Source organism: Lasioglossum baleicum, chromosome 6 (genome assembly GCF_051020765.1).
Source record: "Lasioglossum baleicum chromosome 6, iyLasBale1, whole genome shotgun sequence".
Lineage (NCBI taxonomy): Eukaryota > Metazoa > Arthropoda > Insecta > Hymenoptera > Halictidae > Lasioglossum > Lasioglossum baleicum.
Window position 1 is genome coordinate 9,511,384 of NC_134934.1, and position 20,567 is coordinate 9,531,950.

At 37.4% G+C, this 20,567-nt stretch overlaps 1 protein-coding gene across 2 annotated transcripts in view; it reads right to left on the reverse strand.

The window, feature by feature from the left end:
* The window catches only part of Mmp2 (Matrix metalloproteinase 2), a 187,833-nt gene that overhangs the window by 112,058 nt on the left and 55,208 nt on the right, over window positions 1-20,567 (reverse strand). For both annotated transcript variants that reach the window (XM_076426243.1, XM_076426242.1), the window contains 2 exons: window positions 16,344-16,445; window positions 12,575-12,744 (listed from right to left, as the gene is read on the reverse strand). In XM_076426243.1, coding sequence (XP_076282358.1) covers window positions 12,575-12,744; window positions 16,344-16,433 — 260 coding nt within the window. In that variant the 5' untranslated portion in view covers window positions 16,434-16,445. The remainder of the gene's footprint in view (window positions 1-12,574; window positions 12,745-16,343; window positions 16,446-20,567) is intronic.

Consider the following 20,567-nt stretch of genomic DNA (forward strand, 5'->3'; position numbering starts at 1 on the left):
TTTCTTTGATAATTTTAACGAGTTCACAGTAGTCCATCGATATTCGAATTTGCACAAAGATTCTAGCAATTACCAAAACTGTATCTTTCTGTTCCTCACAAATTGTTAGAAAGTGGCGGTTTCTCACCTCCCGCCAATCCAATGAACAATCGCAGAATGAACCACAGAATCCAGTAAAGATTGATCCAAATTTCCGTTCTGCTTCCTCGAGAACAGTTTATAAAAACGCGAGCGTGCGCGGATGCCGTCCACAGTTCAGTTATTAAATTAGATTTCGGTAACACCTCTCCATTGTTTGACAAAACATTTGTCTCGGTGAATGGGGCGAATCTCCAACGAATTGACATGAGTCGGAGGGTGGAGAAGCGGGGCGATGGGGGGACATTGAATTTTTCTGCAAACGCCTGTCAATGAAAAAAAGCATTTGACAATCAACAACGAAATCCTGGCACGCTCGAGTGTCGTTGAATGACGCTGCTAGAGCTGCATTGGATGGAGAACCGCGCGCTATGCTGCAAAGGATTCAGAGGCATCGGGATTCCAACGGGAACCAGGATCGATACCTTGTCCCCTGTCTTACAACAGACAATGCCAGAAAAGACGACGAGATATGAGACACGATATCCTATCGATTTCCTGCTTCGTCTCGAGAGAATTCACCCTTCACAAAAGTCTATGGATTATTTTTCTAACGAGCCGCGTTCGATGGAAAAGAAGCTTATTCAAAGATACTCGTAGCTCGTCGAGCCAGAGATCATTCGAACGTTTTATCAGACCCGGCCTCGAGCACGCGTCCTCCAATGGGAGTAAAAGATGTCGACGTTTTTTTTATCCATGACCTTGGAACCAATCTGAGAGACTCCGATGCAAGCTCATCGCTCTTCGACTGACGCTAATGAACCCCCTTCACAGAACGACACCCGGCCACGTTAATTAGTATTTCCGGTAGACTGCGGAAGTTCGTGTGCAAATATTCATTCTCACAGCTCAATTCGAACAATTTTATACATCATGTTCTTGTGTGCCCTGTGGATCTTTATTTATAACAAAATATAAGTTCAACTTCGGAGTTCAAGGTCATTTGAAGGTCACGGCAAAAACATCGATGACCTTGAAGACTATGACAAGACACAACTGCGCGATACTAACCACTTGATACCGTTCAAATAACAATTTAAGCAATTTTTTTTCTTTTGTCAAGATTAAAGAAGACATTTGTGGGGGTCACACTCCATCCAGTATAATTTCTAGACTGCGGGTTTTTATGCAATTATGGCTTTTGAAACTTTTTTAAATGCCAAGATCTAAAATACGGCAGAATTCAGTACGATTCTAATTTATTTCAGATGTAAGAAGGCTATTCGAATGCCCTTTAAAACAGAATAACTTTTTTCTAATTGTACCAAACGACCTGATTTTTTATAATCAATTAGAAGCATGGTTTATAAAATGATATGCAAACGAGATTTTCCAAAAATTATAATCTACAAGGTTACATGCTAAAATAAAAAAGGCATATGGTAAAACTTTTTTATTTGGGCCCTTAATGAAAATTTAAAATATACGTTTTTTGTAGATCTATATGTTAGTTATACATGTTATAATTAATATAATTTAAATATAATATGTTTTAAATTTTCATTAAGGGCCCAAATAAAAACGTTTTAGAAATTGCCTTTTTTATTATTGCATGTAACCTTGTAAATTATAATTTTTCGAAAGTCTTTTTTGCATATCATTTCGTAAACCAATGCTTCTAATTGATTATGAAAAATCAGGTCGTTTGGCACGATTGTAAAGAAGTTATTGTGTTTTAAAGGGCGTATGCATTTCATAGCAAGGCTAAAATTCTCGAGAAATTGTCGATACTTGAACTGAGACAATTTCGTTCGAAAAAATAGTACCTACAGCAATAAATCTGGATCCGTTTTAAAGTTTGAAGCTTCTACTTTCGCAGTCCATCGTTCATTTTTATATAGGTGACTTTTTCACGTTTCAGCGACTAGGAAACTGAAGACACTTTTTTGGTGCAAAATTGAAAGGTGTATAAGAGACATTGACAAATTATTATTGTATTATATTCTTCAACGAAACGATCAAAGTTCAAATACTTTATGAAATGCATCTGACGTATAGGCCGGATCAATATAGGGTATTGCGGAATATTCTGTAGCGTTCCATATTTTGGTAGTAATTTTTCGATCGTTCTCAAAACGTGGAGCGTAAAGGAATGAAAATTCATGATTCGGGCAAGGACTTCGCGTGAAAATTGGATATTAATTGATAGAGTGCCGAGGCGTGATGGCGTCGCGATACAATTATTGTGAAATGAATGCTGACAATTGCATTAACATTTAATGCGTCCATTAACTTAACGAGGCAATCGTCGATCGCCGCATCGACGAAGAAACTCAATCAGGAATCCCCGTTTCTTTGATCGTGGCACCGGGGCGCGTGTCATAGGAATCGACGGAATTATCGAATTAAGCCATCAGCGTTTACGAAGAAACTTAATTCACAGGGAGTTTAAACACATTTCAATTGAATCTCGTCCCAAGTGACGGGGCAACTCCCATATTCGTCGCGGACGGAAACATTTTCATTTAGCTTTCATCTCGACCCTCTCGTTTTAAAGCTCTGAAAGCTGATTTCTTGTAATATTATTAGTCAAAGCAAACTCTACCAATTAGAAATTACGACGAGGCAGCATTCGATTTCTACTTCTATGATACACGCGCACACCAGCAAAAATGTATTGTATGTAGATGTGCACGCAATTGTCTCCCTCTGCCGTGTCTTGTGCACAATGCGGCTCGTATTGTTTGGAGATTCCTAGAAATCTGTCTGCAACGACTGACTCATTGTTTAGTCTACGCACATGCTATGTCCGGTTGTCCGAGAATCACAATTCAGAAGGTTTTGTCAATAATAAATTGCTTGAGGGGTTACGTACAGTGACTCCCACTAATATTCGGACACTCTTAAAAACACCATAACTGTTTTAATATTGGAATATACGGCTTAAAACTTTTAGAGAAGGTGGAACAATTGGTTTGCTACACGACGTGATAAAAATTTTTTGAAAAAAAACTGCGCGTTGTCGGAATTGTAGAGAAATCACTAAAAGTTGTATTTTTCAACTTTTTTTCTGTGGGCTTATATGGAAAATTTAGAAGACACGTTTCGTAGATCTGTATCAATTAAATATTTTCTGAAAATTTCATCAAAATCGGTTGACGTTGCGATGAGATACAAACGTTTAAAGATGGTAAAAATTGCAGATTTTCGCCCTCCAACTGCAGTAACTCTAAAGAATTCTTACATCTTCATATATCTTTATAATATTTATATTTATCTATATAAAATGATGTTTCCTTAAAACGTCAATATGTACCTCTCATTGTACGATATTTAAGTAATATTTAATGGAAAGTTCAGCTGTTAAAATGCAAAACGACTTCATCTCTTAATTATTTTAATAAGCTGAAAGTCGTATAACACATTCTTAATTAACAAGTCATAAATACATAAAATCCACAGTCTAGTTACAGTAAATATCCAATACAAGATGACGCACTAACTCTACCTCAATAATTCCTATTATTTCAATTTATAAACGATAACATTACTTGTCCAGGTGATATGGTCGTAAGTCGTAAGATAAATATGACACGGCAGCAGTAGTTTATTTAAAGGTGAGAGTGCAGTGGAGATCTATGTATGTAGTGCTCAGTACTATTTTCATACATGGATGGTCAATTTTCCACAGAAAATATCGACAGAATAATTAAGAGCACGAGTTTCATTTTGAAATATGCTTATAATAGTTTGTAACAAATTCAAATCTGCATTTCCTTCATATAATAATTACGGTGCATGTCCGCCATATTTAACACCTTGACGCACAAATACATCATGTTCTTGTGCTCTGCGGATCTTTGCTTAGAACAAAATTTAAGTTCGACCTTCAACTTCGATCTTCAACCAAAAACATCGATGACCTCGAAAACTATGACAAAACACAACTGCGGGATACTAACTAACCACTTGATTGTACCATTCAAATAATTTTCTTTTTTTGAACAATTCAAATAGATAAAAGATTAAAGTTAAGTGTTTCTTCTGTTTCAAATGACTAGACTGCGGATTTTATGCATTTATGAGAAAAATGGGTAAGCACAATTTAAAGCAATGAACATATTAAAAAGATTTAAAGACATCAGCGTATTGGTTTCAGCTTAATCAGATAATTAAAAGAAGAAAGTAATTTTCATTCCACTCCGGTGTCTTGCAATCAATGCAAACATCCGTAGTCTACAAATGACACTCACCTATTTTTTCGATAAGAAGATAAAATCTGCAGTCTAGTAATAATAGTCGGAATCAGTAGGTGTATTTTTAGCTGTCTCTGTTCCAGTAGTAATTTGCAAAGAAAGAGGGTAGTGCTGGAGCGCGAGTTACCGAAAAACCGGGCCAATGAGGTTGTCCCCGCGAAACGGGTTACCACTAATTCCAAAAGATTGCAAGGAATGGAAAAAAGTTCGAGCATCGTTCAACGAGAAGTGGAGGGCTCGCTCGTTTCAGGAGACGCGAAAGAATCACGCGCGGCCGCCTACACCCCTGGCTTCTCACCCCTGCCTGCAGCTTTCCCTCGTTTTCTTTCCACGAACCGAGCCGGCGGCCAAAGTGCGATCTTAAATATTAACCCGCGAAAGTAATCTCTGCTGGTAATTTAGGTCAGTGTCTTCCAAGTTTCCCGTGGCATTTTGTTCGACCTGTGTACACACGTATGTACTCACCCTCGAGACACTTCTCATTTCTCACACGAAAAATCGATCACGTAGAGAACGTCGCGAAGGATCACCTCGAATCGTCCAACTTTCAACCCCTTACCTCACAAGTTTTCCCTTTTGATCAAACAAAATAGAATAATCCAACCTCATGAACGGTTACCTTCCAGAAGAAAAATATTAACATTATTGGGAACTATTACACTGCGGATGTTTATGCAATCTGCAATTTTTGCAGACGAATTTTAAACTCAAATCAAATACAGTGAGCCACGAAAGTATTCGAACGACCCTTAAAACAGAATGACTGTTTTATAATTGTACCAAACGACCTGGTTTTTTATAATCAATTAGATGCATTGGTTTACGAAGTGATATGCAAGAAAGATTTTCCCAGAATTATGATTTATAAGGTTAGAAGCAAAACTGAAAAAGGCATTTTTTAAAACCTTTTTATTTGGGTCCTTATATTTAAATGAAATTAATTATAGCATGTATAACTAACATAGATCTACAAAAAACATATATTTTAAATTTTCTTTAAGGACCCAAATAAAAAAGTTTCAAAAAATGCCTTTTTCATTTGTGCATGTAACCTTGTAAATTATAATTTTTGCTTCTAAATTACAATGCTTCTAATTGATTATAAAAAATCAGGTCGTTTGGTACAATTATAAAAGAGTCATTATTTTTTAAAAGGTCTACGAATACTTTGCACACCCACTGTATATGTTTGAGAGAAGAAACAAGACGAATTTATTAAAACGAAATAAAAACAGTACATTATAAAAATGTATGTTCATTCAGATTTGCGTTCGTAGCACGTATGCTAAAATGAGATTCGAATTCAACATTTTGCGAATTGAAAAAAACATGAAAAGAAATTAAATTATTATTTGTCGAGCTGTAACAATTGCGGTAAATTTTTTATAATATCAATACGAGTTGCGGAATTACCAATTCAGGGAACAGAGGCATTGGAAAACTTTGAATCCACAGCGTCCCTTTATATCGATCGAGACGACGCGACGTTTGCAGATGCACCCGACGGGACTAATCATTTTACAGGGTTATTTTATTGACAGAGCTTGATTAACTCTTCTCATTCTCATCGCCGGGAGGGCCTTAAATTCTCGAGGACTATCATCCCGCTCAACGTCCCGACGAAATTACCACGAAATTTTCGTGCGACATACCGTGCGGGTGAGCCCGGTCGTTAAGGCGCGCAATTAAGGCGAACGATGGCTCTCACCCCTTGCACTTGCTAATTAGAACGGCTAAATACTAACGAAGCCCATATTATTTATCTCCAGCCGCGATTATTGTGACGGAAACGAATACGAATTTATTTGTCGCCTGCCCGCCGTGCAGAAACCGTTTAACGCCGCTTTCATTTACGTTTTATGGAACAGCGTAGTGAATTCCTATTATATGAGACTTTCGGAGGCGCTAATGGCCCTTAAATTTCGCGGGATTCCTTCCTCGGGATTATGCGACGCGCATTCTCGGGGGCGCCACGAGATACATCGACGTACGTGATCGGTATCGCAGATGTACCGACGACAGGTAATTTACTAGAATAACAGGGAACTGCTGTATCGACGGATCTTGACTTTTCCCGCCGATATACGATTTTATTCGTTTCGTACGAAATGGCAATTTTTGGTAATATTTAGACAGCGGATCTTTATGCAAAATACAAATTTTTTCTACCCGATTTGCGACCAACTGGAGCGACTTAGAAATTTATTTTCTCTCTTAATATGTTCAATGTGTTGAAGATAATATAACAGTATTCTTACATTCGTCTAATGTTTTTACTGTTTTAAATTACACCTACTTATTTCTGTTACAGATCCATAAAATCCGCTGTCTAGTAATATTATTTATTACTCTGAGACGTGTCAATATTTTAAATACGTAGTCAGTCGTAAACTAACGGCGGACTTTTATGGGCAATAAAAATTACGTACACTAATCGCAAGATACAGCGAAGTACATAAACTATTTTTCTTTCCTAAATAATATTATAGCGAGTGGAAAATAATGCAACAGCATTTTCAATTTTTCATTGTGTTTTTACTGTTTCAAACTGGATTCGTCATTTTTGTTAGAAATACATCAAATCCGCAGTCTCTTGAATCTCCAATGTAATTTTCTCGAATTTTCAAGATCATTAATGATTTTTTCTATGTTGATAATTCATGATTTGAGAGGACCTCCATTTGGCGTTAACTTTTACCTTTAACACGACGTGTGTACCATTTTATTATTGCGGCGAAATAATATTTTTAATTTGTTGGTTACTTCGAATACATGAGTTTCGAAGAATGAATGCAAAATCTGAATATGGAGATCAGAATGGTACATGTTTATTAGACATTGTACATTTTTATAAAATGTCTCGATTATAAATATAAAGATGATGAAGTTACAGATTTCTCATTTTTTATATTTTGAAATATGTTTAAAGAAACGTTTAACCAAACAACTATTTGTTCACTTGTTTTTTCAATGGAACAGACGATTCACAGACGATTTTCAATGGTAAGTGGTCAATGGAAGACAACGGATAACAATAGAAAATGTATAATTGATCCGATCGTTATTAATTTATGGATAAAACTAAATATATGCGAGTAACTCGACATAATCCTGCAATTAAACTGAAAAATAAATTCCACATGAACAGAGTAAATAGACGAGCAATACAAAGCATTTCATATTCTCTTGAAAAACTATTGATTGGACCAATATTTAATTTGTCGTCCGCAGACTTCGATAAACGTACAATAGCAAATGAATTTCTACCGACGTGGCTTCTCTTCTTTTATCGGATATCCTCTTTATTCCTTCATTCAACCGATTCAGTCCCAGAAAAGGTTCGCAGCCTTGACTTTCCTTATATCCCGGTAATACCGACTGGTCGGAGATAATTAAATTAATTGCGCCCGGCTTGCTCCCCTTCAATTAAGTTTTTCTATCGCCTCTTTTGTCGCCTAATCGGATATACAGATTCATCCGCGTTATCGCGTGCCACTTTCAGTTGTGTTGCGAGGCCTGAATATTTCCTGTGAAACTGTTTACCGTCCAATTAGTATAGCAAATGAATACTTCCTCTGCGTCTTCGTTACTCGCAGTATAAATTCAATTATCCGGTTACCGTTCACGGTTCTATTTAACAGCGAAAGAGTTTCACGGTCGGAAACGTCAAATTTTTCTCGAATGTTCTTTCCCTGCACCTCGTACGGAGTTTACCAAATTATTAGTAATATTATTAGTAATATCGTACTTCAAAGAAATACATTAAGACGACAATTATTTAATTCACTAATTTTTATTAGAAAGTCGGACGCTTCGTATTTAATTTAAACAGTGTAAACAGTTCCTCCGAGCAATTTCGTAATTTAAAAATGCAACATTTCAATTAAATTATATTTATCATTCACCTCTTACAATTATTTAATTCACTAATTGTTATTAGAAAGTCGAACGCTTCGTATTTAATTTAAACAGTATAAACAGTTCCTCCGAGCAATTTCGTGGAGCATAAAAATACATCTTTAATGCTGAAGTGGACTTTTCAAATGTAATTTAAAAATGCAACATTTCACAGTTAAATTATATTTATATTCATTATTTATCTCTATCGAAACGACGGATAGAAACGAAGCGAGATAGTAAAATATGATTTAAATCCACAAATAATTATATTATTAATAATTACACATTAAATAATGATTAGTATTCAGAGTGGAGCCGCATCCTCCCCAATTGATTAATGCCTGATGCGTGGAGTACAATGAAATAAAGAAAATTTGACCTTGGAGTTCAAGGTCAGGGACAATTTTATGGCAACTTGTTTTCTTTACACCCTGTACATTTGAAACCCAAATTGTTTAGAAGGAATCGGTCAACTCTTGCTTCCGTATCTGATTGCGAGTTGGAACTTTGGCATCGAACTTCGAAGGGTGGTTTCAACCCTCAGTCCTAGAGTAACCGCAGCTGACAAAATACGTATCCATTATTTCAGCTACTCCTCAAGCCTATAGCGTAGTCAGTGGTTCCACCCAAATCGGGCTCAGGCAATTTGCGACCCTTCTTAGCGAATGAGTCACACGATCTTTTCCCAAACCCCTTGCCTTGTGACATCAATTAGGCACGCGATGAAGCTTCCAAAGTGAAATCGATAAAGAATATTTATATTTTCCCGGTCGAGTGTAAGCATCATATTTACATCGTCATTTAATTTAACCCTGCAAGGGCTCTCGTGACAAAATCTCTGCTCATAAATTTTCGCTACTCTAATATTGCAAATATTTACCATCGCATTTGCCTCGATTTTCTAATTAAAATGATATTTAGCAACGAGTTTGGACAGCAGGAGTTTAATAAAAATTCACTGCATCCCTTTAATAGATTTTTTACATTTAAAAAAACCATAATATTGTTGAATTTTTCTAATCTTCCACTGCGACTTTCCGCGTCTCTTTCTTTCCCATACGCTGTCCTTTGCGTCGAAAACTTTCATCGTTCATTACACAAGTAAATATAATTGGAATTATATCATATTTGGTATCATTTTCATTAGAAAAATGCCACGAATATGTTAGTCAAAGTCCCATCAATAAATAATGAAAAATAAAGAAGTTTTGTCGTGGATTAGTTGTGTTTACACTTCTAGGCGACCGAGGCCTCTCTCGAGCTCCGCTGTCCCTTTCTACGTTCGGCAAAAGTCAAAAAATAGTATTCCTGGCGGATAATTGTCCCTGGACAGACCCGACAATTATCGATAAAATACTGTACTGTGCTGTCTTGGTTTGGGTTAGGTTTTGTAGGGGCTGATGCAAGAAAAGAGACGAACCCATTTGTCTATCTGTAACAGATGCAGTTATAACCTGTGACTGTGTCACAGATGCGCACTTATACTTAGACTTCAATGTCCTAATAAGAATTTCTGTGTTGCAAATATCTGGGCCCGTTGTAATCTCCACCGAAAACGAGACTGGTATTCGTATTCAGCACATCAGAACTAGTAGAAAAACAGGTGCCAGAATCTTGGGAGGGAGCCAACCGGAAAGTCTCACCTAAGTGAGCACCACCGTCCCAACAATTGTGTATGTGCGTGTGTGTTTCCTCGCACTCTATCTATCAATGACAAGCATTTCGCTCCGAGAACCAGTGCACGTGAACCAGGTGGTAGGAGCATTAAGTCCGCGACCAGCGGGTGAAACTTTTTACTCATCGTATTCCTCGGTAATGAACTTTCGTCGACGGAAAGGGTTCGCAAACGAGAACACGTAGGCAAGACGCGCATTCATCGCCGGAAGCGGGAAAGTCCGGTGTCAGCGTTAGTCGTTCCAAGAGCTGATATAATCCGTGCGTGTACGCGTGGCAGCTACCTGTTCAAGACACAGGGCAGCGTCTGCTTTGCTAATTGCCAGTCGTCGTTGCGTGGAGATCGGGGAAAGGCGGGTTGGCTAAAATTCTGTGGAAACGCGGCGCTAACTACACGGAAATGTCATCGACATTGTTGGTCGCCGGCCAATGGCGAATCCGCGCGCTCGCGGATCCGTTTACTTGGCATTTGGATGTCTCCCTTTCCGCGTCTCATTCGGGGATGATGCAGTTACAGACCGCGCGGACAGCCAACCGTGATAATCGGGCTGATTCGCGACGTGTGCAGAAACTGCCAACTCTCTGCCGTGCCCGGTTGCTAGCCTTCGTCCTTTGTTCTCGATGGGAACCGGAAAAAGCTTAGTTGACTATTGGCTGCAACCTGGACAACCTAACGACTCGGACAGTTTTGCGGGTTTCCTTGCGTCTTGGCAGAGGACTACGTTGCTTTTGGAACGGGACAGTCTTTAGCCGGTGATTGGGGACGTGCAGAAGAATAAGCATATTTAATCAGCCGTGAGGAACACGGGCGTCTGATGCACTCGCGGGGACGTTACCATAGGTTTGGAACGGAAGTGCTTTTGATTTGTCACGTTGGAACCTTCTTAACCACTTAACCTACGATTTACTTTACAAAAATTCTGGCCGAAAACGTAAACAAGCCCGATCATCGTACTACGGGCTATGTCAGTAGTTGTAGGTTAAGGGGTTAAGGGTGTTGGTCCAGCAAGAGTGTGGTGGTACACTCACATCGCTAGACACTGTATACGTACACGAGAATTGCAAGGGTTCGGGAAATGACGAATCACGTCTCGCTAATACACATTTGGGGCCCCTACGTAGTCACAATCGCTAGATAATAGATCAATCTAGCGCGCACGGTCCCTAAGATGGCCTACTTTTGCGTTTTCGAGGCGTAATTTGCATTATTCGGCAGCAAGTGACTGTCGCTCGACAGCCACGATAGGCGGCAGCACTGTCGCGCCGCCATAATGCTTCTCGAACTCCGCTACATGCAGCCGAATAATACAAATTACGCCTCGAAAACGCAAAAGTAGGCCACCTTAGCGACTATGCAACCTAGATTGATCCTTTATCTAGCGATTAAGACTACGTAGAGGCACCAAATGTGCATTAGCGAGACGTGATTTGTCATTTCTCGAACCCTTGCAATTCTCGTGTACGTACCAAGGTTAAATCCGAACCTGTATCCTTGAAAACTCCGTAAAGGGTGTAGTCAGAGTTGCTACATGAGAAGGAACGCGTCACGTGACCAGGCCGCGGCGAACGCGTGGGGAATGGTGTCGTAGAAGGGGAAGGTAGAGTGCATAGACAACTCTTAATCTGACGACTCTAAGTGTAGCAGAATAAAGAGGTCAAAGGCTCCAAGGAAAACCTTCTGTGACAAGTTTCAAGCCCACCACAACGATAGTTGCAGGGTGAATTATTTCTCTATTTCTCCTGTTCTCGATTTCTCGACGACAAATTACGAAAAAATTCATGGAAGTTCTACCTGATCGCATACACGAGTGTGAATTTTTTCCGAATTTTTTAACTGCAATATCAATTTTTAAGTTCCCGCCACAGATGGCCACGTTTATATTGTCATTAGACAGCGGATCTTTATGCAAAATAGATATTTCCTACTCGAATTGCAACAACCTGCAGTGCAATAGAAATTTATTTCTTCTCTTAATATGTTTAATGTGTTGAAAATAATATAACAGTACATTGAAATTCTTCTAATTTGATTGCAATTCTAAATTACACCTTCTCATTTTTTTTGTTATAAATGCATACAATCCGCTGTCTAATTATTGTGGTAGTTGTATCTTATTAGTCAAACTACACTGAAGCAATATCGAGCAATTTTCACCGAATAAAAGAGGAAGCTTGATTGTTGCTCGACGTTGCTTCAATGTGAGCATAGCTCGAGGCAGGATGGCTACATTTACGATCTCTTTACTAATTGCTACATCACTTTAATCGCATATTTATGCAGATATGCTTCTACAAAACTGATTTTTTGAACCTACTTAGATTATGTAACCGTTTATCTTAAGTGATAAGTTCGATACTAGGAACTGCTATCTACTTTCAACTTGTGTTTAAGTGAGTGACGAGTTTAATTAAACACATTTCTAATTTACAAAACTACGATTACACGTTGTTTCGAACTATGTGTTCTATATAATCTCATTTTTCCTTTTCCAACTTAAATCATCCAAGATTGTTGCAAAATTCATCAAGATTTCACAAACTTGGGCTAATAGTAGAGGAAAATTTGAAACACCTCGAACAAAGATATTTAATTTTATGAAAATAATTAGATATATGCCGGCGCTATGAAATGACTTAAAAATTAGCATAAAATGTTTGTCACTGACCTCCACGTCAAATTCCGATGCTGCCACTGCTGTCCATGGATCGTGTAACGTTTGTGCCTCATTCTTGTGTACCTAGGATCCGGTTCATCCGGAAGTCCACATCGGGGAAGTTTCATTAATTCTACTGTAGCGTCATCGATGTTACCAGTCGCAGGAACGCCTCCAAATCTCTAATTTAAAAAATGGTCCACAGTTACAAAATATATTTTATAAATTGCTTTCATAAATCTCTATTTCCTTTCTTTTATTTCTATTATTTACTTCATTTCGCTTTATTTCCGCTCACTGTTTTTAATTCCACCATATTTCACTCTGTTGAAGGAGTACTGTAAATAAATATTATTACTGTTATTGCTACTAGTACTATTTCAAATTTTAATAATCATCGTACAATGAAATATTTTGGACGAGTGAATGAGTAAGAGGACACTTAGAAAGGGCCAGTTTAAAGAGTTAACCCGGTGTTAGTTAGGTGAGGTCTCATAGACCCTAGAGATTTTAGATTAGATTGTAACATTGTAAAGATGTTTCATTAGTTCAGTATTTTTGAATAATAAAAATTTAATTTCGTGGATCTGCGTTTTTACTCTGATAAATTGCAAGCCTCTTAAGCAATACCTAATCTTATAATTATGAAAAAGGTATTTATTTCTATAATACAATATATTATTTCGGTGGGTCCGTGAGACCCCACCTTACGAACGCCGGGTTAAGAAAGTATGTAATAGGTTTGTTACATTTTCCCAATTTTTATACTACTGGGAACACATTCTCAAAGCGATTCGATGGATTATAATTCGCAGAGCTATAAAAGTAACAGAGGTCTAAAGGACTCGGTGTCAGTAGCAACGGGAAGGTCATAGAGCGCGAGCACGCCCCAGTTACCATAAACCGGCACTTTCTATCGTTACATCTATATCGATAACTGTTTTTCTATTACCCATATTCCGAAATTTATACTTGTATCCTGAACATTCTCCGCGTACGCGACTCAATTTTATTCGGGCGAAGTGCCATATGAAGCCAATTTCCGCGCAGCAATTCTACGAAATGGTAGTAGGGCCCTCGTAAGAACTTGTGACAGAAATTGTGTAAGAAATCGTAGATTAAAAAACTATGAAAACAATGAAATGATTATTGTTAAAACATTCTTATTATTTACTGTTGAAAAATTCTCATTATTTATTGTGAAAACTTCGCTGAAACGTCACAGAACTGCAGACTTTTATACGAAATAGAAATCATCTGCATTAATTGCACGATAGAAAAGCCACATGGACATTTGTTTCTGTTTTAAATCGTTTTAATGAATCGAAGGTAACGCAACAATATATTTTTAATTTCTTTAAATGTTTTCACTGTTTCGCATTTTTAGTACTAAAGGTCTACATCTTTATCATAAATGTATTGTACTATGCGATTTGAACTTTTATGGGAAGCTAGAGCAATTAGTTCACTACAGGATGTGAACAAATTTTTTTCAAAAATAGCAATTGATCGGAATTGTAGTAAAAATGCTGCAAGTTGTGAAATGCAACTTCTAGTATTTTTTCTACAATTCCGATCAATGGCAATTTTTGCAAAAATGTCTTGTCACATCCTGTAGTAAACTAATTTCTCTAGCTTCCCAAAAAAGTTCAAATCGTATAGTATAATATATAATATAAGAAGTTATTGTCTTCTTTAACTGTAAATAGGACTTTCATTTGAAACATATTGTTGTATGATTTATATAATATTTCTCGAGATATTTTCGAGAGTGCCGCCTCAAACCAAACATACTGTACCAAAGATTTCTTTGAAAGCTCGTCTCTAAATTAGAGGACCCATCCCGAGATTCCATTTCGATGCCAATTCGTTAGGGAGGTTCGAGAAAGTATTACTATCGTTGAACGTCCATGCACGTTTGCTCCTAACGAGCTCCATTTTCATGTAAATTCACGGCAAACGAGCGATGCGTCGCTTTTTCCCGATTGTGTATTTGTGCTCGTTTTTCCACCATTTCCGCTTTTTCCGGCCGTCAAAGTTACATTGTCCCAATGGATCGATCGAAAGGATCATCCAAACGAAATGGAAACTCAACGACAGAGTCACATTCAAATGTTTCCGCTAGTCTAATCTCGTATTCGATGCAGCGCCACGCTTTTTTTTGCGAGGAATCACAATTTAGCCATTTCACTGGCGAACGGATTATTTGACGTTTGATCTAACCGATCCGATTTCTGTAAATGGAAAGTCCACCGGCACGGTTAACGAAATGTTCATTCGACACAATAGTCTGTTTCTAATCCCTACAGTACTGTAAATATTTGCAAACTCGAGCACATTATTGTATATTGTTTGTTTAATACTTTCAAGAAGTCACTAGTTACGTCCAAAGTCGCCAGATTGAGAATTGTCTCCCCGCTCTATCTTCCCCTTCTACTGTTCGGATGATCGAACGGTTTTAAAATTAATTATTAAATGCAAAAGTCTGTAATCAGAAATGTGCACGACAGAGTGTCTTTACCTACTTTTATAACAAAAACAACTGAAAACGAATCGCGCGTTCATCTCCTTTTTTATTATAAATAATGATCGGAACAAAACTTACCCCAGGGATCCCCTATTGCAACTCGTAAATCATTATTCTTTAACACTAAACCTGCCAATGCCGGTGAAATGACCGGTTTTATATTTTTAATTTGACAATTATTGAAATTACGAAGTTGCTTACATCGAAATTGATTTGATAAATTTCTTTATCCAAGCACATATTGTTATAAAAATATATAAAAAAAAAACTTTTTAGAAACCACGCTTATGTTAAAATGCACTGAAAAGGAGAAAATTATTTTTTTCGCTGGTTCTCCATAAAATACCGAATCCAGTTAAATGATTAATAATATTTCTCCCCAAAATTTTAAGCAGTTAGTTCAAAATTTATTCTGTAATAAAATTAGTGAGGGAATAGATAGAAAAGTTTAATATAAATTTAAATAAAATCATGACGTTAGTGACTATAAAAATGAAAGCGTGGAGCGCTAAACTATATTGACGTAATCTTCATGGGCGCTCCACGCTTTTATTCATAGTCAATATGGTCATGGTTTTATTTAAATTTATATTAAATTTTTCTATCCATTCCGACACTAATTTTATAACAGAAGAAATTTAACTGGATTCGGTATTTTATGGAGGACCAGGAAAAAACTTATTTTCTCCTTTTTAGTGAATTTTAATATAAGCGTGGATTTTAAAAAGTTTTTTTTAAATATTCTATTTTCTACTTTTGTTGTCATCGGAAGCAAGTGTGTATACAAAATTTCAGCAAGATTGGACTATGGGAAGAGGTTCAAAATTCGATTACAAGATTTGATGCATACAACAACATGGCAAGTTAATATAAGCGTGGTAAAATTGCACGGAACCTAAATAAATAGTGTCTCGTGATTTTCGTAAGCAAAAACATAGAATCGCTTTTAGCGCTCGGCAGATTTAGTATAAATATTCGTAGACATTTCAATTCGTTCGTTCCTTTAGCAAACGGAAAAAATATTACAGCAAACGAGGCATTAAAGATGCATCGGGTGTGCTCAGAAAAATGGGTATGAAAAATGTGAACGCGACGTCGAATACCGTATTCTCTCCACACTTTTCGTCTACCATATACAATTTATTCCTTGCACATTTAATTTACAACGGGCGAGGAGTCACGTCTCGTATTCGACACACGTCTCGATGCCGATCTTTTGAAGTATAAAACTATTCCACGAAACATTTCACTCACCTGTAAATTTTTAATGGCGTCCCTGAGCTGATCGTCCGTCCTAAGGTTTCCGGTCTCTAAATCCGACTGGGGCAGGTATCCAAATTTCATGAGATAATTTTGCTGAAACAGAAAAATCCGAAATGATAAGAACGCTGAAATATTAATCAAACAGACGGAACCTTTTTTTGTTTTCAATTATTTGCTCATTAAACTTTTATCAAAACTCATATGTGATGTGCTTCGTTACTATGTCTTGCGATTAATGCAAACAATTTTTATTGTGCATAAAGATCCGCAGTCTACTGATTACTGTATCGAAGGCGGGCTAGTTTCACGATTGATCAGTTGAACATCAGGGGATGGAACAGAAATAGAACAGACCATAGACTGATATGTGAGAGTTAAAGGGGAAGGGAGTCAGGGGAGAGAAAAGCACGCATTACAAACATCATAGCCGGTTTGCTCCTAGTATGGAATAAGATTGAAACGTCTTCTACACTCGTTCTCCTTTCTTCTAGATTCTAGAAGAATGAACCATTTTCTCGTGACACAGTTATGAGAGAAAAATATGGCTTGCTAGAGAGGATACAGAAGGAAAATGGCAGCGGTGTGAGTTCCAGAAAAATGTGTTACATTTCATCCTGTAACAGGATCTGCATGCGGCTGCAGCTTAACATACTTTCAGCGTTGTTCTCCGAATCGGAAACACACTATTGATGAATCACGATTTCAAGGAAAAATATTGATGTACGGAAAATATTATAAATCTAAGAAAAATAGACGATTTTAAAGGTGTGTACTATTTCAGATTAAAGAAATTAGGGATGAATACACAGTGAGTGTAAAAAGTGTTCAAACGCTTTTTAAAACAGAATAACTTTTTTGTAATTGTACCAAACGACCTGATTTTTTAGAATCAATTAGAAGCATCAGTTTACGAAATGATATGCAAGAAAGATTTTCGAAAGATTATAATTTACAAGGTTACACGCAAAAATAAGAAAGGCATTTTTTGAAACTTTTTTATTTGGCCCCTCAATGAAAATTGCAATCAATCAATCAATCAATTGCGAAAGTAATTATTAATTATAGAAATGAAAAATTAAATTACATTCGATATTATTTAATTTAAAAGTGGCAGTCCAGGTCTTACTATTCAAATATTAGTAGTGTGCTAATATCGTGTGATTTCTGGTCTCCAAAATTTAATTTCAATTTTCCTGACATCTTGTCTTTAATATTTAATTTCCTTTTTTCGGGATACTGTCTTACAAACTATTAAAATAACGATGCGAATGTTATTTCAAAATTTTTTTATTGCATTACATTCTACGCAACAAGCAATAAGAAAATTTTGACCGTGAAATTCAAGGTCAAGGACAATTTTGCGGCAACTTTTTTGCAGATCTTCGTCGATCCGAAGATGTAGGGTGCACCAATGGTACCCAAAATCAATTCTTCACACCCTGTACAAAAGCTTTTATTTCGCAAAAAGATTCGGAGTCTATTAATCACAGTCGTGCCGTGATTCCGGAGGGAGTCAGTTTAAATTCGCTTCTGGAAGAGCGAGATTTTATAAAAGTTTCAGAAACTGGCTCGCCCGTTTTACAAGGTAGGACGCGCTAACGCTATTTCTATGGAACTTGAACAAACTGAAGTTAATCCGAGTATGGGCATCAACAGAAAGAACGATTTCTCTGGCATTGTTCCCCGGACTCTTTTCTTTGCTCCCGAAACCGGTTGAACACGACGACCACGTCATCGGTTGCACTACCATTTAAAGAGGATAATACATCCAGGAATGTCATTCGCTGCATAGGTATTTTTGGGACAATCCTAGTAACCTCCTCCGTGTTTGCCCCTTTCGACGAGAGTCAATGAACCTTTGGCTCAAACACATACCTTTCGGAACCAATTAAAACCACGGATCGAAATAAACGCTTACCTTTGGGTTTTACAAAAGTTCTGTTCGAACTTCTACGTAGGGTTGCCAGATCTTCTATGTTTGATACGAGTCTTCTATATTTGAACTTTGATCTCCTATATCATATTTGAATAGCATATAATTTTCAAAAATCTCTTTGTTTGAATAAAAAAGTTTAAAATGTGCTGTGTACCTCTTTTACTTGAACTCCTATATTTTGAGCCTATCTCATATATACACGGTGTCACAAAATTACGTAAGAAATCACCCGCAAAATTGACCTTGAACGTGAAAAACAAGGTTAGAAAACCAACAATTCTTTTAAGGATTAAGATTTTTTTAAATTTTTATACCAAAATTTTCTTTTAAAATCTACAATCTTAGCTCTTAAAAGAAAATTTTGGTATAAAAATTTTAGAAATCTTAATCCTTTAAAAAAATGTTGGTTTTTCGACTAAATCGGGGGTGTAGAATCGCGCTATGGTGTCCACGACAAATAATTTTGTGACACCCTGTACGTGATTGCAGTTTTCATGGCACAGAGTACTAATACAAGAAATAAGTAGTGAATGACGTATAAATAAACAGGTTAGAGCGATCAACTGCAATAAGAGTTACGATAATTGAAAACCAGAGAACATATCGAGTTGCCCAGGGCTTCCCTGTTAAGAAGTAGTAGGAAATCGACACTCCAGTCGCGACCGCGATAGTACACATTCTCCGCCACTGTATCGGCAGGCCTTAGTTTCTCGAATTAAAGTCTTTTAACGAGGGTCACTCCGATCGACTGGACACTTGACCTCGTTGACACGGTTTCCGGTCCGCTTGTGTCCTTGCCGTCTCTTCTATTGCTTCTTTCAGTCGCAAGATAAGACACGAAAAGGAAAACCAACCTTTCCTTTCGATAGTTCTACTGCTCCTCGGAACTTTTTCAGAATTATCTTCACTTGCTATCTACCTTTTCTCTAACTCTCCTATTCTTCCCGCTTTAACAATAGACGTTAAGCTTGAGCTTCTTCTGGCTCGCTCGATCGTTTACATTTCGTTCCCCTGTTATCTCGCGGCAATTACGGTGCCGTGAATATTTATAAATTGAAGCACATACTTTGCATTGTTCTTTTGCAATACTTCCAAGGAATACCTCCAAAATTGTTGTACTTAAAGGAGTTGATTCCAGAGGTCATTCGAAGTAACTTTTCCCTTTACAAGAATGTTCTCCGCGGCTTTGTTCAGAAGTTATCGACGAAAAACACGGACAAATCAAAGTGCGGCTATTAACGGACAGACTTCGGCTCGGCCAATGCCAGCGCCTGACTCAGCGTGAGCCACGCTCTGATTGGTCTGTGTTTTTCGAAGCCGCGGAGATCAATTTCTCAAAGGAAAAACTTACTTCAAATCACCTCAGCAGTCACCCCTTTCAAAATTAATGTAAAATTAGGTTATAAATCAGAATAACTTTTATATGAATGGACCAAACGACTTCAATATGCTCTGAAAATTTCATTGAAATTGGTTAATTGGTTTGCGAATTATAAACGATCAAAAATGGTAAAACTTGCCACTTTATGGTACACTAGAAATTACGAATTTTGATCGTTTATAATTCGCAAACCAATTAACCAATTTCAATGAAATTTTCAGAGCGTATATAATTTGTACCAGTTAACAAAACACATTTTTAAAATTTTCGTTATTAGGCCAGCTAAAAAAGTTGTAGAAATCAATTTTTACTATTGTTCTTCACAATTCCGTCCAAACGCATTTTTTCAACATATTTATTAGACGTCATTTACTAAACTAATTCTTCTAGCCTCACAGAGAAATTGAAGTCGTTTGGTCCATTCATAAAAAAGTTGTTCCGATTTAAAGTATGTGGAATCAGTTATGCTCCTTACTGTACATGTTAGTTTATGTGGAATGTTGAAAGTAATGAAGTTTGGCGTTCGTAATCCATGTTTGCGATGTGATTTTACAAACAAATTATGCAATAATTGTGAAGGAAATGGCAATGGGTGTAAACGAGATAAAATACGGCGAATACCGTTGAGATTAGGGTGTCCCCAACGCACACACCTAATCTCGGGCAGGCTAAGCGTACGCCATACGGCTCCTATTTCGGCAATTAGTTACCATTTAACCCTGGCACATATATCGAACCAGGTCTGGCCAAGTTTGTCACAGGGTTAGAACTAACGGCCGTTAACAGGAAGAGAAGGCCGGTTAGTAGGTTGAAGCAAATGGGCAGGGCAGGGGTGAAAGGGCACCAAAGCACGTTCTCGCGAGAGCTTTCCGAGAGCTTTGGACCGAGCACAATGGAC